This window comes from Podarcis pityusensis (genome assembly GCF_964106645.2).
Source record: "Podarcis pityusensis genome assembly, chromosome: 2".
Taxonomy (NCBI): domain Eukaryota; kingdom Metazoa; phylum Chordata; class Lepidosauria; order Squamata; family Lacertidae; genus Podarcis; species Podarcis pityusensis.
In genome coordinates this window covers 45,631,408-45,654,889 of record NC_138029.1, presented here as the reverse complement: position 1 = coordinate 45,654,889, position 23,482 = coordinate 45,631,408, and the positions used below count along the sequence as shown (strand labels likewise).

At 45.2% G+C, this 23,482-nt stretch overlaps 1 protein-coding gene across 1 annotated transcript in view; it reads right to left on the bottom strand.

The window, feature by feature from the left end:
- Positions 1 to 19,064, bottom strand: part of GABRA6 (gamma-aminobutyric acid type A receptor subunit alpha6) — a 31,549-nt gene extending 12,485 nt beyond the window's left edge. Inside the window, exons 1-8 of the mRNA XM_080995268.1 lie at positions 18,908 to 19,064; positions 18,560 to 18,699; positions 17,956 to 18,023; positions 14,178 to 14,398; positions 13,992 to 14,074; positions 8,570 to 8,713; positions 7,665 to 7,817; positions 6,707 to 6,966 (exon numbers count right to left, since the gene is read on the bottom strand). Of these exons, the coding sequence (XP_080851394.1) occupies positions 6,707 to 6,966; positions 7,665 to 7,817; positions 8,570 to 8,713; positions 13,992 to 14,074; positions 14,178 to 14,398; positions 17,956 to 18,023; positions 18,560 to 18,699; positions 18,908 to 18,945 (1,107 nt within the window). The 5' untranslated portion in view covers positions 18,946 to 19,064. The remainder of the gene's footprint in view (positions 1 to 6,706; positions 6,967 to 7,664; positions 7,818 to 8,569; positions 8,714 to 13,991; positions 14,075 to 14,177; positions 14,399 to 17,955; positions 18,024 to 18,559; positions 18,700 to 18,907) is intronic.
- Positions 19,065 to 23,482: the final 4,418 nt, after the last annotated feature.

The following is a 23,482-nucleotide window of genomic DNA, read 5'->3' as shown; positions in this document are numbered from 1 at the left end:
CTTGTTGGGGTTGTGACAGTGGTGCTTCTGGATAACAGGAGAGCCACCATGAAAGCTACCTGAGCTTCAAAAGTGGGATACAAAATTAAAATAACCCCCATAAATAGACCTTGCTGTACTTGACTTACAGCATTATGCATCAAAGGAGTTGATATTACTTGATACCCTTTTAGAAGATTTGGTTGGGGGCCCAAGCAAATATTTTGCCAGTCACCACCATCACACATGGAGACTCCAGTACCCTTCTGCATGCATGTTGGTCATTGTTTTTCTACATAAAACTACATAATACCACATAAAAATGTTCCAATTTGAAATGTTCCTGCTTATGTGTTCTAGCCAGCCAGCCATCCCCTTATCCAGGATACTCCATTCAACTCTCCATTTCATGGAGAGCTTCGGTTCTGAAAAGTGGCACTCAAATAATGCTAGTACTGTTAAGTTGCACTCCATTTGTGTGCCTACAAATTCAGAAACAGAGTCCAGCACATCTCACTCCCAGATAAATGTGCACAGGATCCAGCCCTAGTCATTAAAAGGGCCATCCACTCCTGTTGTCTGGCATTGGTTCATGTTGCTTTTGTAAACCTTATTTTGCTCTTACGCTGTGTACCTAATAGGCAATGTGATACCGATAAATCAAATGATATTTCAGTCATTTCTACTGAGCCCTTCTCAAATGTCATGACATTTTTTAAAAGCTATATAGCATTTTCTGAGCGTTGGCAAGCCTATTATGTGCGCTTATTCTTACAAGTGTCTATAAGGCATTGCAATGAAAAATGCAAACATTAAGGTGCTGCCTTAGGCGTACAGGCCCTGTCAACTACAGGCACTGCCAGCTATCGTCAGCTGGCAACAGAGCTGGAACCAGCTTCAGCAGGATGGCAGGCAGGCTTTATCCCTGCTTCTCGAGCTGATCTTGAACTTGGGGAGAGGGGTTATGTTGTCACCAAAAGGCAATCTTTCCAATCACACTAATTTAAAGTGTGTGTGTGTGTGTTTAAAATACATAGGCATATTTATAAGCAAAATGCCAGCTCTCCCTTTTGTTTGAGCACTCCTAATGGCAATAATGAAGGGACTCGGGCGGCGCTGTGGGTTAAACCACAGAGCCTAGGACTTGCCGATAAGAAGGTCGGCGGTTCGAATCCCCGCGATGGGGTGAGCTCCCGTTGCTCAGTCCCTGCTCCTGCCAACCTAGCAGTTTGAAAGCACGTCAAAGTGCAAGTAGATAAATAGGTACCACACCGGCGGGAAGGTAAACGGCGTTTCCGTGCGCTGCTCTGGTTTGCCAGAAGCAGCTTAGTCATGCTGGCCGCACGACCCGGAAGCTGTACACCGGCTCCCTCGGCCAATAAAGTGAGATGAGCGCCGCAACCCCAGAGACGGTCACGACTGGACCTAATGGTCAGGGGTCCCTTTACCATTACCTTTAATGGCAATAATAGCCCTTCAAGAAACTATGGCATCCTGCTATCTCCCTATCCTCTCCAGTCAGTTGTTACTACAATGGTACCTAGGAAGTTGAACGGAATCCGTTCTGGAAATCCATTTGACTTCCAAGATGTTCGGAAACCAAGGCCCAGCTTCTGATTGGCTGCAGGAAGCTCCTGCAGCCAATTGGAAGCTGTGGAAGTTGCATTGGACGTTCTGGTTCCACAGAACATTCACAGACTGGAACATTCACTTCTGGGTTTGCGGCGTTCGGGAGCCAAAACGTTCGACTCGCAAGGCATTCGGGATCCAAGGTACGACTGTATATGCAATGTTGATCGCACAGAGGAAGACCAGGGATGAGCACTCATGCCCTGTCCTCTTTGGCACATTCCCAGCCATTCACAGTCGGAGGTTGGCCATCAGCACTGTGTATCAGGGAGTCTGCAGGAGTTGAGCAAGCTGCCTGCTATGGAGCATCACCCTCCAACTCATGGAGGGTGAACGGAAATGCAATGGAACAGGTGGAGTAAAGGTGCTCATCCCCACTTCCATATCTATATGAAGAGGAACAAATGTCTGAGTAGGGTTTCTGTCCCTCTTGATCCCATCCTAAATCCAACATTGTTATATCACACGTAGGGATGGGGGAGAGATTTGATTCAGTTTGCATTTAAAGGAGAATCTAGAAAGTTCACAAACCAAAACACAACCATCTTTCAAAATCTGCACTTTAGCAATGCAGTTCTTCAGACAAGTAATATATACAAAAAAGCACATGCTAGGATCCACAACAGTGAAAATAACACACAAGCATGCATTATATTCCCCACCTTGCAACCAACTCCAAAACACGTGCATAGAAAAACAGCATGCCAGGGAGCAATATTTAGCCTAACTTTTTTACTAACATTTTTCCAAATGCAGGTGAGGGAGATTTTGGTGGGGAAGCATTCAAACATGCAGGAAAGTCACAGTCCAGGGAAAAGCCTTATCATTGGAATGTGCTGATTGCAGAAATCAGTGAAAAAACCTGGCCCCTGAGTGTGGTACGCTGACCAGAGTTCGGCTTCCTTTGTTTTTTGTGTTCTTTAAAAATTGCCATTTAACAAGCAGTAAAAGGTAAAGGGACCTCTGACCATTTGGTCCAGTCATGACTGACTCTGGGGTTGCGGCACTCATCTCACTTTACTGGCCAAGGGAGCCGGCATACAGCTTCCAGGTCATGTGGCCAGCATGACTAAGCCGCTTCTGGCGAACCAGAGCAGCGCACGGAAACACCTTTTACCTTCCCGCTGGAGCGGTACCTATTTATCTACTTGCACTTTGACGTGCTTTCAAACTACTAGGTTGGCAGGAGCAGGGACCAAGCAACAGGAGCTCACCCCGTCATGGGAATTCGAACCACCGACCTTCTGATCGGCAAGCCCTAGGCTCTGTGGTTTAACCCACGTGTCCCCCCTTGACAAGCAGAGACTCAGGTAAAGCTTTCCTTCCGACCTCAACATTGTGATGCAGTGAGTGGTGGAGGAAATGTCCCCTGCTTCTGGTTTTCTGCATCCGTAAAGACAAATAATGTTTTGTCCATAAAAGAGATGAACACAAGGTGCAATCTAAACCCACCTCCCTTCTCCACAGCAAGCAGATATGACTAAACAATAATATCAGCGTTAGTAAAACCTACACAGCTTGATCATCAAACACATGGCTGACCTCCTACACTTCAGCAGCCTATACAGTGAATAACTGGCATGCAGGACTACCAGCAGGAGTAGAAATGAAGAGGGAAAGCAACTGGGGTAGGGAGTAGAATATATATCCTCAGCACTATCCCATTCCAAGTATAATGACTCCTCTTGGACGGAATTCATTTCTGTAGTCACGCTCCAACCCACTAGCAGTAGCTCTTAAAACACCCAAGCCTGTGTTATCCAAAGAGCAGCACCTTATTTTGGGGTGTTCTAATATCTGAAGGAGGGTGCGGGTGGTGCTGTAGGTTAAACCACAGAGCCTAGGACTTGCTGATCAGAAGGTTGGCGGTTCGAATCCCCGCGCCGGGGTAAGCTCCCGTTGCTCAGTCCCTGCTCCTGCCAACCTAGCAGTTCGAAAGCATGTCAAAGTGCAAGTAGATAAATAGGTACCGCTCCGGTGGGAAGGTAAACGGCATTTCCATGCGCTGCTCTGGTTCGCCAGAAGTGGCTTAGTCATGCTGGCCACATGAACCGGAAGCTGTACACCGGCTCCCTCAGCCAATAAAGCGAGATGAGTGCCACAACTCCAGCGTCGGTCACGACTGGACCTAATGATCAGGGGTCCCTTTACCTTTTTAATATCTGAAGGAGTGGAGGGTTTTCCCCATCCTTCACTTAACCTGTCCGTATGCATCTGGCTATTATCAATTCAATATAATTGAATTATGCTGTCAACTCCATAATGTGGTCAAAGCATTGAAGACTTTTTTTTCTTTCAGGGTTCCTGAACTTTGAACAGCTGTACAACTAGTAAATGTTCAACAACAGAACCTTTAATGACAGGGAAAACTTCAGCTCCTCAGTTGCTTGCCTGTCATGCAGGCGTTAATGGAACAGGAGGTACAAGTTTATTAAAGAGCATTTCTCCCTTTCCTGGTAGAGCTCCTGTACCTTAGGCACCTGCATAAAATTCAACAGATGTTTTTCAGGGCGTGGAACAGTAGCAGTGTGGAAAAGTGTATCCATTAAGCATCTGCCCATCCAACATAAAATTGTTTAAAGGTCCGGAAATGCTTCCAGGAAAAATATACCAATCATAGCATAGAATAGCATCATAAACCGATATGGAGTTCAGTATGTGGTAAAACAGCCCTTATGTTTACTTCACCACAGCAACCCACTTTAAAGGAAGTTACCCAAGGAAATAAATAAGGGGGGAACCCGTAACAGGTTATGTATGCCATCTTCCAGCTTCCTGGGGCCCTATCTAGTATCAACACAGAAAGCAGCCATACTAAGCCAGGCCACTGACACAAGTGACAACTGAAGCCACAATCAACTGAAGATGCTGCAGTAAGGCATGGAAATGTGCCGTGACACAGAAAGCACTTGCATCAGCAGGAATGATTGACAGGCAGTGGCATAGCAAGGTCAGGTGGTACCAGGTGCAGAAAATTTCTTGTCACCCCCCACCCCACATTGAAGTCTAGTTGGACTCCCAAGAGACTGTGATCTAAAGATAAAGGTAAAGGGACCCCTGACCATTAGGTCCAGTCGTGGCCGATTCTGAGGTTGCGGCACTCATCTCGCTTTATTGGCCAAGGGAGCAGGCATACAGGTTCCGGGTCATGTGGCCAGCATGACTAAGCTGCTTCTGGTAAACCAGAGCAACACACGGAAACGCCATTTACTTTCCCGCCGGAGCGGTACTTATTTATCTACTTGCACTTTGACGTGCTTTCGAACTGCTAGGTTGGCAGGAGCAGGGACCGAGCAATGGGAGCTCACCCCGGCGCGGGGATTCGAACCGCCAACCTTCTGATCAGCAAGTCCTAGGCTCTGTGGTTTAACCCACAGCGCCACCCGCGTCCCTTTTACACTGCGATCTACTCACAGTATAAAAAGACTAGCTGTGATCTACCCATTGTCATTGCCAGGAGTTGTTCAGCTTTTTTTAGGGGAGGGTTGGCCAAAGTTGTTGAGCTTTTTTGGGGGGGGTACAGGGTTGGGTCCTGAGTTGAGGGAGCTTCTGCTTCTCTCCTTCCCTCCACCCGCTGCTTGTTTGTTTGCCCGCCTGCCTCCTGCATGCCTCCTCTGATGACAACCGGGGCGGTCTGCCCTCACCACCCCCACCTTGCTCCTCCCCTGTTTACAGGTAACATCAGATGGTGTCACCTCAATGATAGGTGGGTTTGGCTTGCAAGAAATGACCTCATGGGCCATTTGGAAGGACTACCTGCACTCAGTGTTGTGAAGAGTGGTAAACAAATGGAATAAATAAGAAATGAATGAATGAGCTGTTCCCATATCCCTGATCTAGCTCATTGTTGTCTGTAGGACTTTCCCAGCCCTATTGAAAGATGCCAGAGATTAAACAAATGACTTTCTGCATAGCTAGCATATATTTTACCATTGTGCTATTGTCCTTTCCATCTGTGTGGCAATAATTTCTCAGGCCACCACTGTAGGGCTGGGAACCTGTGGCCCTCCAGGTATTTTTCAACTCAGGGTCCCATCAGTTCTAGGCTAAGTTCACCATCCCTACACTGCGGGCTCCCTGTTCAGTGAAGTTGACTGCAGGCTTCCTCACTCTTCTTCCTGTACCAGATCCGTGTGGAGGAAACAGGGCAGAGGAGATGGCTCTGTCCCTGTGACTCTGCATAGAGGTTCAGGAGCTAAATTTTCCTTGACACAGAAAGAAGTGATGGGGAAAGCTTCACCTGCTTAATTTCTCTGTGCTGGGTTGCAGATGCAAATGAGCAGGGGTGGGCAAAAAAAAGGTAGGAATCCCAGTGAGGAGACAGGAAAGAAAGTTAAGAAGTATATTGGGGCCATCTAGGGAATCTCTGAACCATGAGGGCATTGAGGAATCAAAGAGAGGAGTGGGACTTTGCCCAGAAGGGTCTCTCTCACTGCTGCATCTGCCAAGCAGTTCTTAAATTGCATTTCTATCATGATGGAAACACAAGATGTTTGAAATTACCAGCGCAGCAGCTTTTCCTTCTATGAAGTAAAGCCCTTTAATATCTCGTGTGAGTTGGGCACTGCGAGATTCCAGCCATTCCATAACTTTTGCTGGGCTACATCCAAGACAGCCAAGCGTATGGGAAGATGCCAAGTTTCTGTAAAGTCTAATCCCCCCTTTCTCTCCCCCTCCCGCAATGACCCACTTAAAGAATGCCAGTTACAAACTGATCCAAGAATATATGGCGTGTGCACATCCCCTTGAAGGGTATACTGCGTTGCTTTCCATGCCAGTGACACAGAAAGCGCTGGAGAAATTTGCCTGGCAATATTTCCTGCCGTGCAAACTGGATAGGCTGAAAATTAATATTCTGATAAAATGGATATGGAATACAGTCATATATATAAATACACACACACACAAAATAATCCCTGCGCTTTCACTTTTAAAAGTTTGGGGAAACAACTTACTCAGCTCCTGCATTGATGATGCGATTTGATTATGCAATCTCTCCCAGACTAAGATCACTTTAATATTGTTCAATTGTTTGGCATTCACTACTTTGGCTGTCTCTTCCTATACGGCGCTTATTATCAGAAATGTGAGCAATTACCGAGACTATCTCGTCCTCCGCCGGTACGGTAGCTGCTGAGAGCGCGGCTGCTAGTGCGGCTGCCCTGGCTGCCTTCTTCATTGCTCTCTGAGTCTGAAGATTGGTAAAGTAGTTGACAGCTGCAAACTCGATAAGTGCAGAGAAGACAAAGGCAAAGCACACAGCAATGAACCAATCCATGGCAGTAGCATAAGACACCTTGGGCAAAGAGTGGCGGGCGCTGATGCTCAACGTAGTCATTGTGAGGACAGTGGTGATCCCTGCAAAATAAGGGTGACAAGGAAGCTGTTAGGCCTCTGTATGTATCCTTTTTCAGGCTTCCAAGCTCTGCACACACCAACTTCTCTTTGTGTAACTGCCATGTACCCAATAAACAGATTTACAGCCTGAGCTAGAAGCCACAGCAAGTACTATTCATTTCCACTGGCAGGAGCAGAGAAGCGTTCAGTGGCACTCAATTCCTAGAGCCGCAGAGCTACAGGCTTGCAATGAGATCCTATGGAAGTTCATTAGAAACCATCTCCCCAGCAAGAGTTCAGTTAGATCCATGACTACACAGAAGATTCAGTGGCACTTACCCCCAGGTAAATCCTCAACACATAGTTTTCCTCTGTCACATTCTTTAATTAAAAACAATGCTAATCTCTATCGCAGTACAATACCCTGAACGAACGAAGCAACGAGCAAATGAAGGTCATGAGAAGAAAGCATGAATACCAGCCACAGTTCTTGCTGGGACAGCTTCTTTGTTGATCCAAAACACAACTTGGGACAGGATTACAGTCATAATGCAGGGGATGTATGTCTGAATGAGATAGTAGCCTATTTTCCTTTGCAGATGAAAATAGAGTACCTGAAGTGAATACTCGCCTATGAGAAACACACAAAGCAATGAAAAATGGTGGATAAATGGAATGATGCAGAGTGGTTTCGGGCAGAGATGATAATACCAGCATACCAAAAACTGTCCTAGCTGGAACAGACTCCTTATTAATCCAGAAGGACACCTGAGAGAGGATGACTGTCATGATGCAGGGAGTATATATCTGAATCATGAAGTAGCCCATCTTCCTTTGTAAGTGGAAATAAACAGTCATTATTACGTATTCACCTGTTAGGAAACAAGTATATCAGCATTATCTTTGTCCATGTATTAGAGAATCTTGGAATGTCTTAAATAAACACATAGGGAGGGCTGTGTGTATTCATCATTAAAAAATAATAATTCTGTTATCAGGAAAAGCTGCATTTGCAAACATATTCTACCCTTTTGCATTTCCCCCGTATTTTTCAATGAATTCTGGTTTTACTTTATATTAGGGAGGCCTTGTCCACGTCCCTTTGAAATGCTAGGCTTCTCAGATTTCAACATACATTGTCCACAAATTTCCAGGCATAACTTCACAACCATATGGACTAAACAATTTTTTTTGGGGGGGGGTAATGAAAGAGAGCACAGGAAGCTGAATTTTACACCCAAGACAACATCTTTTATTTCCCAAGTGTTCCTGCTGTATATAAACCTTGCAAATAAAATGGTATTTTAGCTAGTTTTGCCTAGGAAGTTTTGAGGCAAAGTGTGAATTCATTGTCCCATAACACACCCGCTTCCTTGCCTTTGCACCTCAGCCTATAACCGCCTTCTGCATAGCAGAAAAGAGATGTGGCCTGGAACTGGGAGGAGCAATCAGAACTCCCAGCAATAGATTCATTATCATTTATTCTCCAAAGGACTAGCAGTTGGAGCAAGCGTGCCATTGGACACATAGACAAGTCACACTGTGAGCGTGTAAAAAGTACCATGTTGAAAATCTCAGTGGTCATATTCTAATGTTGGCACTCTGCATGCAGATGTGATCTTACCTGTATTGGATTTTATCGTTTCACTAGAGACTGTTTGCCCTATAAGATCATACTGGAGAAGACTGGAAGATTCTTGTGGAATTTCCACCGAATACAATGGTCCTTTTTTCCAGGTGTAAATAATCTCACTTTTAGGATAAGCATCTGAGTCAGGCAGGGAGAGAGAAAGAGAGAGAGGAGGGGGGTTGTCATGTGCTAATTATACTTAACTCCTAGTGCAAAAATAAGCAGCAAATCTCTTCTTTGGTAGATGCTGCTGCTGAAGCACACAGTGTGGTGTGATCTGTGTTCTATGCACTGTTCCCGTTGCTGTTATTGAACCATCACATGCTCTAGTTCAGAATGGCCAGAGAATACTGTACTTTGGCTTCTGCAGACTCCCTGTTTGGGCTAGAGGGTCTGAGTATTGAAAATGCAAGGAGAGGTATTTCAAACTCTCCTGGTTATAGAGACTCAGGGATTTGCTCCAGGCTTATCTCACAGTCTAGATTTAAGGGGGAAATGGACACCCCCATATTTCATTTGCTGAAGGAAAAGCCAACAAGGCAAACGTTTTCTGCTTTTCCAGCACGACTCTTTAGTTTCCATGCAGCTTTCACACTTGTGGACAGAAGGTCCTAAAAGCTGGGAAACGCAAAGGGTACAATGCAGGCCCTGGCACAATGCAGCCACTGGCGGAGGAAGAGGAGTGCGGGGGGAGTGCACCGCCCCTGGCAGCGCGATCCCCAGGGTGCCATCAGGGCTGCTCCCCCACCCGCACTGGGCGCCCTGCCCCCGCAGGTGGTGCGTCACACTCCTGAGACGTGCGCCAGCCATGCCCCCGCCTCCTCTCTGCCCCCGGTGCCAGAGCATGAAGCTCTGCCACTGAATGCAGCTCTCCAAGACTCTCTGTCTGGCTCCTGGCACTCTGCCCAGGCCACACCCCTCACTGACCCTGTTTTGCACCCTGAGTGTTTTTGCCAGGCTGAAATCTGCCCATGAACTCAGTTACTGCCTCTTGTTTGCCTGGATGGGGGATGCATGATGGTATGTGAGTGGGTGTAGAAACTAGCCTATTCTACAAAGGTAAAATTTACATTAATTGTTCCGCCCACTTCTGCCGCTGGCCTCACAGCCGTTGGCAGCTTGCCCAGAATGCAGTACGTAGTCCTCAGGCTGAAAAAGGTTCCCCTTCCTGGCACAGCATAAAATTTAAACGCACACCAGATTAGCACAGCAGCCAGTCACAACAGCATTATTATTCCCCCATCACGGTTTTATTTATTTATAATACTTCTCTTACCCGCTCTTCATTACCAGAGCAATCCCATTACCATCACATTGACATTAAAATCACGTACACGTTTAAACAACAACAGGCAGGAAAATATCCAAATTAGCACGCAACCAGCAATGTAAAATAGCAACGCAAAAAAGGCATTCAGCTGATGCCAAAAACTCAGCAGAATCAGCACCAACCACTTATGGGAAGGGAGGGAAGTCTAGAAATGGTTTGGCGAGTTTCCTTCATAGATCTTAACTCATAGGCAGGTCTATAGAATGAAGACTCTCTGTCTTCAGTCAGTGCAAGCAGCCTGAACTTTGCTCAGCAGCATGTGAAAAACATCCATGGAGCTCTTTCAAGACTGGTGCAATATGTTCATGGTGGCAATCCTAGCCATGGCTGTTCCAAAGTAACTTCAAAGGCAGCCTGACATATTACATTAATCCAGTCTTGAGGTTACCAGCACATGGATCATTCTGGCCAGACTATCCAGGAAAAGCCACAGTTGCCTTACCAGCCAATGCCAGCAAAATGTGTTTCTTTCCATAGAGACCACTTGTGCCTCCAATGACAGTGATGGCTCTCAGAGCATCCCCCGGAATATGTGTCTGTTCCTTCAGAGGAAGTGCAGCTCTGTGCAAAACAGGTAACTTGCCCAGTTTCTGGGCCTGGGAACCAGCCACCAGCCAAGTCTCCATTTTATTGGGAACCTGTCTCAATGTTGGTGTCCATTTCAGCCTATGGGCAATCAATTTTATTCTCAAGGTACCTCAGAAACTTGTCACAGCAGCTTTCTAAGGGTTCTAAAATCATATTAACAGGAATCAATCTTTAAAAATTCCCCTATGGTGGAGTATTTTTATTTCAACGTCAGCTGGCAGGGGTTTTTGTTTTGTTGTTGTTGTTATTATTATTATTATTATTATTATTATTATTATTATTATTATTTCTTTTGTTACAACTGCAAATACAAAATTGAAAGAAAGAAAAATTCCCATACCACTCAGAACAACTCTGCCACATGGCTATCTGAGGATGCAACAGAGATCCTTCTTTGCCACCTTCACCACCGTGTGGTAGGAAAAATCGTGTGCTCTAGCAAACTTTGTGTCATCTTCCTGCTGAGATTTGCTCTACTTGCATTCCAGCCATTGTCCAAATTGCTTCATTTCCCCAAGCCGCCTTGAAAATAAGGGAGAAGATGGGGCTCCGTGCCACTAGAGAGGGCGCGTAGGAGCGGTCACATTGATTACCTGCTTCACCACACCGTTCCACAGCAACAATAGGGCTCAATAAGATCACCGCCTCTGTCACAAAATCCCTAAGAGTATTCAGGAATCCATCAAATTCCATTAGTCTCTGGGAGTGGACCATCTTCATGTGTCCCCAATCCCTGCAGTGGAAACTGATGCCATCAGACCAAACCTCACCAAGGAATGGTCTGACCATGACAGTGGATTAACTTTCCTGTACACCATTTAGACATGACTGTTGTTAAGTGGAAAACAGATACAGTGGAACCTTGGTTCTCAAACTTTATCTGTTCCGGGAGTCCATTCGACTCCTGAAACTGTTCGAAAACCAAGGTGCGGCTTCTGATTGGCTGCAGGAGCTTCCTGCACTCAAGCAGAAGCCACGTCAGATGTTCAGGTTCTGAAAAACATTCGAAAACCGGAACACTTACTTCCAGATTTTCAGCATTCGGGAGCTAAAATGTATGAGTACCAAGGCGTTTGACAACCAAAGTAAGACTGTAAAGAAAAAGAAACTACAAGCCCCCTGCTCCAGACTATCCTCTTTAAGTTTTGGCACAAATACCAAATCAACAGCATGCACTGCAGCATGCTCCTTGGCGGCAGTGGTAGCCGTGAAGTCCTGAGTTGGGGTGGGCGAGGCACCAGCAGCACCCCTATTTTGCCTCCCGGGCCCACACTAGATGCAATCCCTTGAATTCTACACAGGAGTGGAACGGTCTGGTGAGTGAGACAGAATCCTTATGGACCACAGTGACATCCTCCTTGCCCTGCTGTTTACCAAAGTACTCAGGTAGATAAAACTGCACCAGGCCAATTCCACCCAACTAGTCCACCCAGGTCTTGGTAATACACACCAGCTTAGCTCCCTCATCTATGACCAAATTGTGAGTGACAGATATTTTCTTAAAGACCAACTTGGCGTTAAGTAACCATACCAGAGTGGCTGAAAGGACAACCTAGGTCTTGGTGGATGGAGAAAAGACTCAAAAAGGGCACAGCTATCAACCATCTCACTCCCCCTGCTCCTCACTTTTGTTGTATATGGTCACTGTGCTTATCTTCCATATATTTATTCTTTACACAGAACTGTCGCCATTTGTACCTCTTGCATTTCATGGCCACCTGGCCCCAGTGGGTTAGTTCTGAATGAAATTGGTTGAACAGAGATCCCAATGAAATCAATCCAACAAGTTAGTCATGACTTAAGTCCCATTGATTTCAATGGGACCAACTTAGCAACTAACTAAGCACTGATCCAAGCCTATGTTTTATATATTTTTCTCTATAGGGTGGGTGGTGGATGAATGGACATCTGTCTGCCAATTGAGACCAACATTTTATGCATTTGATAAGATGAGTTCTAGTCCACAATAGCTTGCTCCATAATAAATCTATTAGTCTATAAAGTGCCAAAAGACACTGTCGTTTTTGTTGCAGCAGGCTAATGCCATCCCTGTGTTCTAATTTTCAAAGTAGATGAAACTTCAGGAAGTATTATACTGCAATTCCAACAAGACACATCCACCTCAGTAAATCATTAATTGTAACTATTCCTATCATGCATGATAACTAAGCAATAGTGATGATATCCAGGTTTATGCAGAAACCACTGAAGCATCTCTCCAACCCAAAAATGTTGCCCGTACATTTTAACCTGTGGCTGAAAGAAAGGAAGCCATGGTATCCTTCACAGAGCATCTTGAAGCCTCATTCATCATGTTTTTAGGTACTCTCCCTCCTTCCACACCAGCAGGTGAGAACTTCCATATTCCTACTAGACTAGGCGACAAATATCACTTCCCTTGCCAAAGAACTGGAGAGGGAGATGTGAAACTAAGAATTAAATTCAGGAAAGATCCTTTATTTTTCCATCAACTTGGGCAAAGCACCCTGAAGCGAGACTCAAGGCAAACTTGTTTTCACATCCTAAATCAAATTCCATGAGACAGCTTTTCTAAACTTGAGATCTGAACATGGCATCTTTCATCCCCAGCTTCCAATTACAAGGCTTCACACAAGCTTTGATAGGTAAGTTCAGTGCACAATGGCCAAGTTTCTCTTCCACTGTTAACTCGTCCTTGTGCAGCAGACTCCTAGGCAAATAGTTTGGCTGGGAAAGAATAAAGGGTTGAGTGTGTGCCCATTTTCTCCCTTGGCACCAATTTAGCACAGGGTGTGAAATCTTTGACTCCCCAGATGCTGCTGGACTACAACTCCATTTTCCCTTACCATTGGCCATGCTGGCTGGGGCTGATGGGAGTTGAACAACAACATAGGTTCTACGCCTATGAGTCCTTATCTTAAAGCCTACTGATCCAAGCAGGTATCATTCTTGAGGATAGCCAAGTTTTACCAAGTGATTTTCTCTAAAAGGTTTACAGCAATGATTAAAATTGCACTCCTGGTTGTAACTTAAGATTGGAATAAGCATTTCATTCTCCTCAGCCCCTTAAATATAAAATGCTTCTTAAAGGAATAAATAAGGAAAGTGGCTGTGGGGATCAGTGTCAATTCTGATGCACCCCAGACTTACAACCACAGACACTGAAAACTTATGACTATTACCTATTATTATTATTATTATTATTATTATTATTATTATTATTATCACTGCACCAATCATTACAAGTTACTACCAAGGCCATGTTCAGCTGAGGTAGCAAAGCACAGTCCAGGAACTCTGTAAGAAAGCATTGCTTTGAGCAGCCGACCTGGTTGCCTAGCCTAGAAGATCCTACTGCTGCAAATTATTTCATTAAGGGCCCATTTTTAAGAAACATACTAGCATTATAAGAGATTGTGCTAAAGACCCTATTTCAAGAAACAGTATATCAAGAGGCAGTATATTATGTTGCCTAAGACTTTGCTTCTACTGAAAGATAGGAACTATTTGCATACTTACAGCTCCCAAACTTCAGGGGACAAGCATGTCCATCCATAGGGAAGTTTACCAGACGCATAGGACAGTCAGCATTAATGGTAAGTCTACAAAGGAGAGCAGAATTGAGCTGAGTTAAATCACCAGCAGATTGGGGGGGTGGAAATACATGTCAGAACAAAAGTACATGCCATTAGAGTGTCTACTTACCTCATGGTATAGAGGATGGTGCCGTTCTGCATTATCCTGAAAAGTTTGTTTGGAGTTGTCATATTATGAGCAATTGACTTCTTCCCATTTCTAAAAAAGGTGTCTGGTGTCCATATTTTACTGACCATTAAATTGTTCAATCTCAGAATTTCAGTGGGCCCACCAAATTTCAACCTCTCATCAATCCACATTTGCCGAAAGAAAACATCCATGGTATATTCCTATTGAGAAAACAAGTGAGCTGAAGATCAGGACCCAGCCTCTCTAGTAACAATATATGGTTACTTAGTGGGAAGGCTTACATGCACATGTTAACCACACTCCATTCACTACTTAATCACTTTAATCCTATTATCCTTAAGTAATTCCTTAAAAAGGAGCTAGCCTATGAAAGGAAAACATATCCTATTTCATGATAAATTGCCCCAAATTAATCAGTGAATAATGGATAATTTGCTATCACAAAAAATAGATATCTTGATATGTATTCATAAAACAGAATGTAATTCCTGAAACTAATGCCTTATAACAGATATGTGGTATTGATTTAGGATGACATTTCTTTTTATTTTTTAGCAGAGGTTTGGATTTAACTGGGTTGTGGTTGGGTAAAAGCTTTCCTGGAGTGAGAGCCAAGGGAGTGGGTGGGAAGAGATTTAGTGGATTTTTATAGATTTGTTTTTGAACTAATGTATAAGAAGAGGAAGAGATTCAGGAGGTTTGAAGTATAAGCAAGACAGTCAACACTGTCTGGCCCAAGGCATTTGCTACAAATGGTGCCCCTCTGCTTGCTGTGCTATTCAAACATCAGTTCCTGCCTTCTTCTATCCCCTCTCTTCACACTGATAGTACTTCCTGAACCAGGTCCCTTCCCCCTGCTGGCAGTTGTAGGATCAAGAGTTCCATGTTCACTGTAGATGAGTAGTGGGAAATCTCTAACAAGGGGGTCTAACCCAGCCCACCAAGCTTCCCCATCCAACCCCCAACCCAAACACACCAGACACCTATAGAAATCCAATTTAATGAAGAACTTGGAAGGGAGATTGGAGCCTTCAGGACAGAACACTGTGTTTTATTATTCTGGTAACTGTGCAACTTATAACCTAACTTTTGTCCTCTTGGAAACACCAGGGCTGTTGGATCATAAAGATTTTGCCTTCAAAACCCCAGTTCACATAAATAAGAATCCTAGTTTTTGGCTGCTTCTCATTCAAATTCAGGAATGCCAGAGCAAGTTGCCAGCAGGCACTGACGTACTCACTAGCTGATTTCAGACACAACACTCAAGTATGATTTAACCTAACGTGAACAAGCCTTTGGCTCATCAACTCCATTCTCCTGTGGTACAGCTACAGTTTAGTCTAACGTCCAAACCTGGGCAAACTCTGTTTAGTCTTAACTATGGTTTACTGAAAGCCAACTTTAAACCATGGTTTCTGATCCTGGTTTATTTCTTTAAACTATAATTAACAGTAACCACAGTTTGAAGTTTGGAAATTATGCTAAATTGCCATTAACTGGAAGCAAAAGTGATAGCTCCAGATATCCTCTTCAAAGCCACACCAGAAGAGGTGAGAGGAGCAGCCAAGCCCAAAGGTTGTTCGCATGACGCTTAACCAAGTTTAGCATTAGGACTGAATACACCACTCCATGTTCCCTGTGAACATCAGACTGCACTTCTAAGTAAATAAACTGGTTATAGAAAGCTTCACTTCTGTTTTTCCCCTATAACATATCCCTGCTCATCAAAAGCCTCACCAACTTTTATGGCATTATACGGTATATTGTTTTTATTTTTTAACAATCATTTATGCCACCCATATTTGTGAGATTGTACCTCGTATTTCACTTCTCTTCTCAGCGCATTGCGATGCATTTTGTAAGAACTTTTAAAAATCCTTGGTAGGTAGAATGGACAGACAAAACCCAGGATTGAGGTTGGAAGCACCTTATTTTACCAACCAGCCTTTCGCCTATACAGTGGTACCTCAGGTTACATACGCTTCAGGTTACAGACTCCACTAACCCAGAAATAGTGCTTCAGGTTAAGAACTTTGCTTCAGGATGAGAACAGAAATCGTGCTGTGGTGGTGCGGCGGCAGCAGGAGGCCCCATTAGCTAAAGTGGTGCTTCAGGTTAAGAACAGTTTCAGGTTAAGAACGGACCTCCGGAACGAATTAAGTACTTAACCCGAGGTACCACTGTATACTCAACAATACGTCTCAATGATGCCAGGGGGAACCACAAGCATGATTGCAGCCTTTGGATCATTGATTGTTCAGACATAATAAAGAACATTCTAAGAAGATTCTAGATGCATACACACTACTGTATTTGTAGCACAAAAATGTAGCGCCCCCCCCCCCCCAATTTGGAATAGTTCTTGCTTGTCTTGAACATGCTGCTTTCCATTTAGATCCTAGATCCTGCCATCCAAGGGTGGGTGTGGCTACTTAATACATGTTTGAAAATCAATGATTAAGTTCTCCATGTATTTTCCTCCCTGCACATGCCCTGGGTGAATGAAGAAGGAAGTAGGGATTGCAATCTTGGTATACACGCACCCACAATGCCATTGGGAAGGTGTGTATGTGAGGTTCCATTGCCAGGAACCACCTATATCTGTTTTCAAATGGATACACTGTTGGTAATGCAGAATCGCTCTGCAACGAGCTTCCATTTTTGGAACAAATAATGCTTCTCAGGGGCAAAAAAAAATATGCAGCAGATCTAGACTGTGTGTGGACTACAGTGGTATCTCGGTTTACGAACTTAATCCGTTCCGGAAGTCTGTTTTTAAACCGACACCATTCTTAAACCGAGGCGCGCTTTCCCTAATGAGGCCTCCTGCCACCGGTGCCCTTCCACCATTCAGATTCCGTTCTTAGACCGAGGTAAAGTTCACAAACGGGGACACTACTTTCGGTTTTGTGGAGTTCATAATCCGAATCGTTCATTAACAGGGCTGTTCTTAAACTGAGGTACCACTGTACATGCAAAAAGCAAGCACAAGGTCTCCATTGATTCTAGAATAAAATGTCATGTGTGCATAGCCAGACTCCAGAATGTCAGGGATCCTAATAATACTAGGAGGAAGTTTACAGCATCTATCAAGGGCAAGCACACAACATACTGATGAGCCCACCCCAGGTTCCATAAATGAGTGCCTGTTGCCATCTGCTCTTTCACCGAGCAAAAGGAGCACTCCCTGCCTGACGTGCATTTGGCGAAGTTTACTTCCCCTGCTCCGAGCTCTGCTGTGTATAATTCTCCGCATTGTGGTGCAAGCGGCCGCAATCTTCTTATAGCTCTGATGCCCTCTTAACCAACAAACCCTGCTTTCCACCCAGGAAGGCCAGAGAGCAGTGGGGGGAGTGAACCCAGACATTTGCATTATCTAAATATTTGATTTGCAAGTGTGCTTGAACACACGCACACACAGCTCTCCTCCCCTCGAAAAAAAAAAGATGCATGCTAAAACTGCCCCGCCTGGCCCATCGCAGTCGTGCAAAACCTCTGTGCAGCCCCAACGGGAAATGCACGGCCGGGTCCCTGCAAGGCAGAGATTGTCAAGAAGATTAAAGCGAGTAATCTGCTCTAATGACAGTCCACTCAGATGCCACCGTAATGAATCCTAGAAAACAGGGGCAGAGCAAGCTCCCTTGCAGCCGAAGGGCTTGAGAGGCAGAGAGGGAGGGGGGGGGGGCGATCTCCTTTGACACTAAGGCTCCTCTCACAGCTGGGGGGGGGGGTGAGTTGCTGGTGGGGGGTGTCTTACCATTTCCACATCTGACACAGGACCAAAGCTGGTCACGTAGATGTCTGTCTTGACTTCCGTCACGGCTCCTGGGAAGCGGTTCCAGGGGGCGAAAGTTTGCGTGCGCACCGTCGAGGGGAGGAAGGAGAGAGTTCAGTAAGATGGGTGGCATTTATTCTTAGGGTGCTTCCCCCTCCCCCTCCACCAAGGGAGGAAACAACTTGTTTGCACGTAGTTAGCAAAAAATAGGGTTTGTTTGGCTTCCCCAGATGCCCAAACAGGACTTTCTTAGAAGGGGTGTCTTGGCGATGCGATCCTGGGAGGGAGGTGGACGGGGTTGGTCTTGCCTCAGTGAAATCTCCCCCCAAGACGCCCCCACCCCACAACGGCCCTAAGGTAAGGAGCAAGCCGGGTTTTTTCCCCGCTTGTAGCGCGACCCCAGCGGCGCATACTCGGAAATCCAAGTCCCACAACCCAAACGCCGCGGTGTCCGATGGGGCTCCCTTGAAGGGACGTGTAGGGTCGTAGCCCGCCTTGCAGGCAACTGTGGCTCGCAGGCTGCGGCTCAACGGGAGAGGTCAAACGCCGTGGGGAAAGAGGGAAGGTGCACAAAACAAGTAAGGACCTGGGCTGCCCCTGCCGCCGAACCCGGGTCGCAGCCGGTTGTCGTAGCCGTCCAGGAGCTTGTCCAGGATTCGGGAGATGTTCTCCGAGTAGAGGTCGCCCTCGTCGGCGGCGGGGTCGTCCGCCAGCACCTTGTGGAGGCTGCAGGGGCAAGCACAGAGCCCCGCCGTCACCCACAGGCTCCCTTCTTGCCCCAAACCAACTCCCACCACCACCCCTACGCTCCCCCAAAAAAGTTGCTTCACTTTGGATCAACAGCAAAGCAGCCCTCCCGGCCATTTGCTGTCCCAAGGTGTAGAAGAGCAAGGCTGGCCCCAACTTCTTCTGCGCCCAAGTTTGCTTTACTTACCACGCAGTGAAGCAAATCCAAGGAAGCCACCAAGCCATGCCTGCGTTCTGCCCAGGACCTGGATGCCAACCTGGTCAACTGTAGCAAATCTGAGTAGGACCCATCTTCCTTCTTCAGTTTTGTCCTCCCACTCGGCGTTTTCCTTACTACCAGTAGTATACCCGTAGACCTAATGCTCTAGAGGAGTGTGGATGGGCAGATGGACTTGGGCTGGTTCCCCCCCCTCCCTGCCAGCCCCGCCTTCCAGGGGCTCCTCTTCGCCCTGTGTGTGTGTGTGTGTGTGTGTGAGTGTGTGTGGTCGGTCCCTGATATTCCCCCACCGTCGTTCAGGCTCATCTGAGTGCTTCAGTTGTGGAATTACAGTATGAAGGGACGGTGCCCGGTCGGAGAGCAGTGACAATAATCGAATAAGGCATTAGGGGAGATTAAAAGGAAGAAATCCACTGCTAGTTTTGGCATGGAATTAGCAGGGACCTGTTAGGAAATCTGGAAAAGCACTGGCATCTTGCTGATAGAGATTATGTTGGAAATGGCCTCAGCTTTTATTATTTTTACGGTTCACAGAGATATTATTATGCAGCCTGCGCATCATTAGAACCCTCCCGCCCCGCCTTTTTTTGGGGGGGGGGTTCTGTAAAATTCATTTGACCAGTTTGCTCTTTTCTGCCCTTTATGACCAGGCCTTGAACGCCTCAACTAAATTTGTTAACATTTCCCTCAATAGTGTAGGCATGCTCTCAAACACATATGCATCGATTTTTGAAAGGAAGAAAGAAAAATCTCATCTCTTCTGCCTGACCTCCACCTGGGCCTAACATCATGTCATCCTGTTCTCTGTTGCCAATGCTGCTTTGTCATGACTTGCAATTTGGTGTGTTAAAGGGTAAGAATCACTGCCAGCTCAATCCATATCCCAGTGAAACTGAAGTGAGGCGATTTTTAAGCTGAAGGGAGCAAATCGTTTGGAATCCAAGCACTTCAATTAAACCGGACTGTGAAAAAAAGGTTATTGTCCATTATATTTCTGGAAAGAATCAGTTGGTTAACTGGTGGCAACAAAGCTCGTAAATTAACTACTACTTGGACGTTGATATTACACTCACTTGGCATATTGCCAAGTTGGAAAAGGTTCAGAAAAGGGCAACTAAAATGACCAAGGGGCTTGAGAAAAGGTTGCAGTGTTCAGGATTTTTTAGGAAAAGCAAGTAAGAGGTGACACAATAGAGTTTATAAAATTATGCATGGAATGGTACCAAATAAACACAATTGCTTTAAATAAATAAATACTTTTTAAAAACACCAAGCACTTAATTCCCTATGAACATATAAGATCCCAATGTCTTTCATACTTTAGCACCCTAATGTACCTGGTTGTGCATCCAACCAAGTGTGGAGTAGTGATCAAACTATGGGGCTGGAACTGAGGAGCTCCAGGTTCAAATCCTAACTCAGCCATAAAGCTCACTGGATGGTGTTGGGCCAGTCACTGTCTCCCATGCTCATCTACTTCTCAAAGCTGTTGTGAAGGAGGGAAACCATGTACCCTATGTTGAGCTTCTTATGAAAGGCACAATATGAGTTTTTTTAAAAAAAACATGGACCTAGTACCCTATGAGAAGGCGATGGAAGAGTTTAAGACTGCCATCACCACACAATGTCTAGTTATTTTTAGGACCCACCATCATCAACAACAGATGGTGATGCTTTCAGCTTGGGATGCCTCTCCCATACATATCCCTGTATATGCGGGCCAGTACAACTTCTGACACCAAGCACTGAACCCGGGGACTGACTCCATCTCCACATGTGCCAGCTGCCTAAGACTGGAAAAACAGGAAGTTGGACAAGTGCCTGACACTCCGCAGACCTGGACTCCACAGCCTCTCACAGTCATTCTGTTTACACAATGACCACTCCCCACATCAAATGGGGGGTGCCTTTTGCGTGGTTGCACACAGCCCCCCCCCCCGGATCCCAGTGTGACTCCTGGTAGTTTGGGGTGGCTTCATCCTCCCCAGGCTGGATACCTGGAGGTCTCCACCTACCTGAGCCAATCGCCCAATCCCGCCTGGGAAGGCGTTGCCAGGGGATCAGCCAGGTAAGGGAAGGGACCACCCTGCCCACACAACAGAAGGTGAATCTTACCTGCAAAGCGTCAATTGGCTCCAGAGCCTCTCCCACCCTGCCTTCCCTCAGTTAAGTCTTCTTTTGCAGGTTAACTTATTTTCCACAGGTACTCAGGTGCTGCTACATCAGGGTCGCTGTTGAAGGGCTGGAAAGGAATTTTCCTGCATTGGCAGGTTTTGCCTTTCCCGTAGCAAAATGTCACAACTTTGGCAGTTTCAGGCCTTGGGCGGAATCCTTTAGTCTACCTTCCTAAAAGGGGGGCATGAAGCAGTGACCCATGCTGAGAGGTTGTCATTGTTCTCCCCTGCGACGGCAGCAAAACAGGGGGCAGGCTCACTGCCTGAACAGATGTTCTCCAGAGCCAGCCCAATCCCCACACATTCTGGATAACCCTGATGTCTCCCAGATCCCTGGCTGGGGGACTGGGAAGGATAAACGCCCAGTGCCTGAGCCAAGGTCTCCCTACATCTGAAACTTAATAAAGTTGTGGCCAATTTTAATCCCATAGCACATTGTCTTGAGTCTTTATTCCGCTCGGGGGTCGCCTGGGGTTGGGGGGACTCCTCCTGTCCACACAATAGAACCTCAGTGAAGCATCCAACCAAAGGAAACACCTTTCCACAACCACAAATCAATATAGATGCTAGATTAGAAAACAAACAAAAAGAGATTCGAAATATTGAAATGCATGTAGCACAAAAATGTGCTCTTACAGTCACACAGAAGTGGGGAAATCTTTTAAAAAAACAAACACAGATGGATTCATACAGAGAGTTTAGTTGCACCCAAGAATTGTTTGTTATGTTGCAACTTATATGTTGTTTTGAAATGTTTAAACTGTGTTGAAAATTATATTTCTTTCTGATATGACTGGGTTTTAGTTCAGTGCACTGTTATACTATTTTGTACAATTCAGCCTCTGACCACTTTATTGCTGTCGTTGTCGTCCAAAGTTTTTGTCTGACAGTTAGCTTTGACTGTCATTCCTTCAGGGACACAACAGTTTCCCTTCCTTTCTTTAACGTAACACTACTGTTATTCACCCTGAGCCATAGGGATAGAGCAAACTATATAAATCTACTAGTCTTGAAGGGATGGAACTTCAGGATTCCTCTTTCAGCAATATTGCAAGCTCTTGCTAAAGCCAATTAAAAAGGCAGAGCATGTGCCTTTTGGGCCCACTGTCAGCCAGACAATTGCATCTGTGTGTATGTTTATAGCAATATTCCAAAACGTCAAAGCAATCTCATTTTTCATTATCTTTCTAAGGCTTTGAATCTGTTTCTATCCTCAAGTCCGTAAGCAAATATGCTGATGGAACTATTGACAGATGGCAATCCATGTTTTTTTTGTGTATATGAAGATTAATTTGTTACTAAGACCATGCTCATAGCTCAACTTTGGACTTGCTGGGATTCTTCTTCACATGTCTTCATGCTAAAAAAAACAACTCCAAATCCACAGAAACTAAATAGCTGGAGATCAGGAAGGTGAGCAGAAGAGGGGCATGTTTTTCTTCCCTCCTGAATTGAGGTAATGCCATCAGTGTGTCTTGGCAATTTTAAGAGAGAACAATATCCATGCAGTCTTGGAACTGGGATGGAAAGAGAGATAGAGCCCTGACTTGTCAACAGAGACTTGTTGTCTCTGTGGGACACCAACACTATGGTGATGAGACACTTCTTGGAAATCTGATGGAATGCAGTGAGCATTCTCTCTTCTTCTCAGCCTGTATATATGTGTAGATAAAACTTGTCTCACAGAATGCCACCAGTCTCTAGTAATCTGCAGTCAAAGGAAGCCAAACCCAAGGTGAATGCTGGGATCACCTAGGTACACTTAACAATTTTTTGACAGTTAACAGATGGTCAAGTACAACTATCTAACAACACAAAGTGATCATAGATTCCAGAGCAACCACTTTTGAGACTGTAGACCCTCCTTCTTTTAATACAGATGTTCCTTCATCCTTATAACTGATACTTTATTTATATCCAGTCTAATTAGTCTTCAAAACTGCATATATCCAATTAATGTCACTATTTTGGTGTGGTTACTTACACATTTTCATTAGTATTAAAAATTAGAACATCTCTTTCATCCTAACAGTTTTAGGCTGAAAGTTTAGACTCTTATCAAGCTATTTAGATGTCACAACACGTGATCTGGTGCTGCTGTTGCACCTTCTATGCAAAGAGAATAAAATAGCCTTTCCCTAAAAAATATAAAAAGCCCAGCACAGCTCACAGTGTTCTATCACAATTCTGGAAGATTTCAAGATGGCCAAGGAAGTGGACATGAATTAAGATATCAGACTATAGTTTGTAATTGTGGAGCTGTTGCACTTGCATACATATATTTTCCTGGGGAACAGGTAACACACCTCTTGATGCACAGCTTGCTTCCCAAGAAACCATTAATACACACAATTGACTGCACCTTGATCAG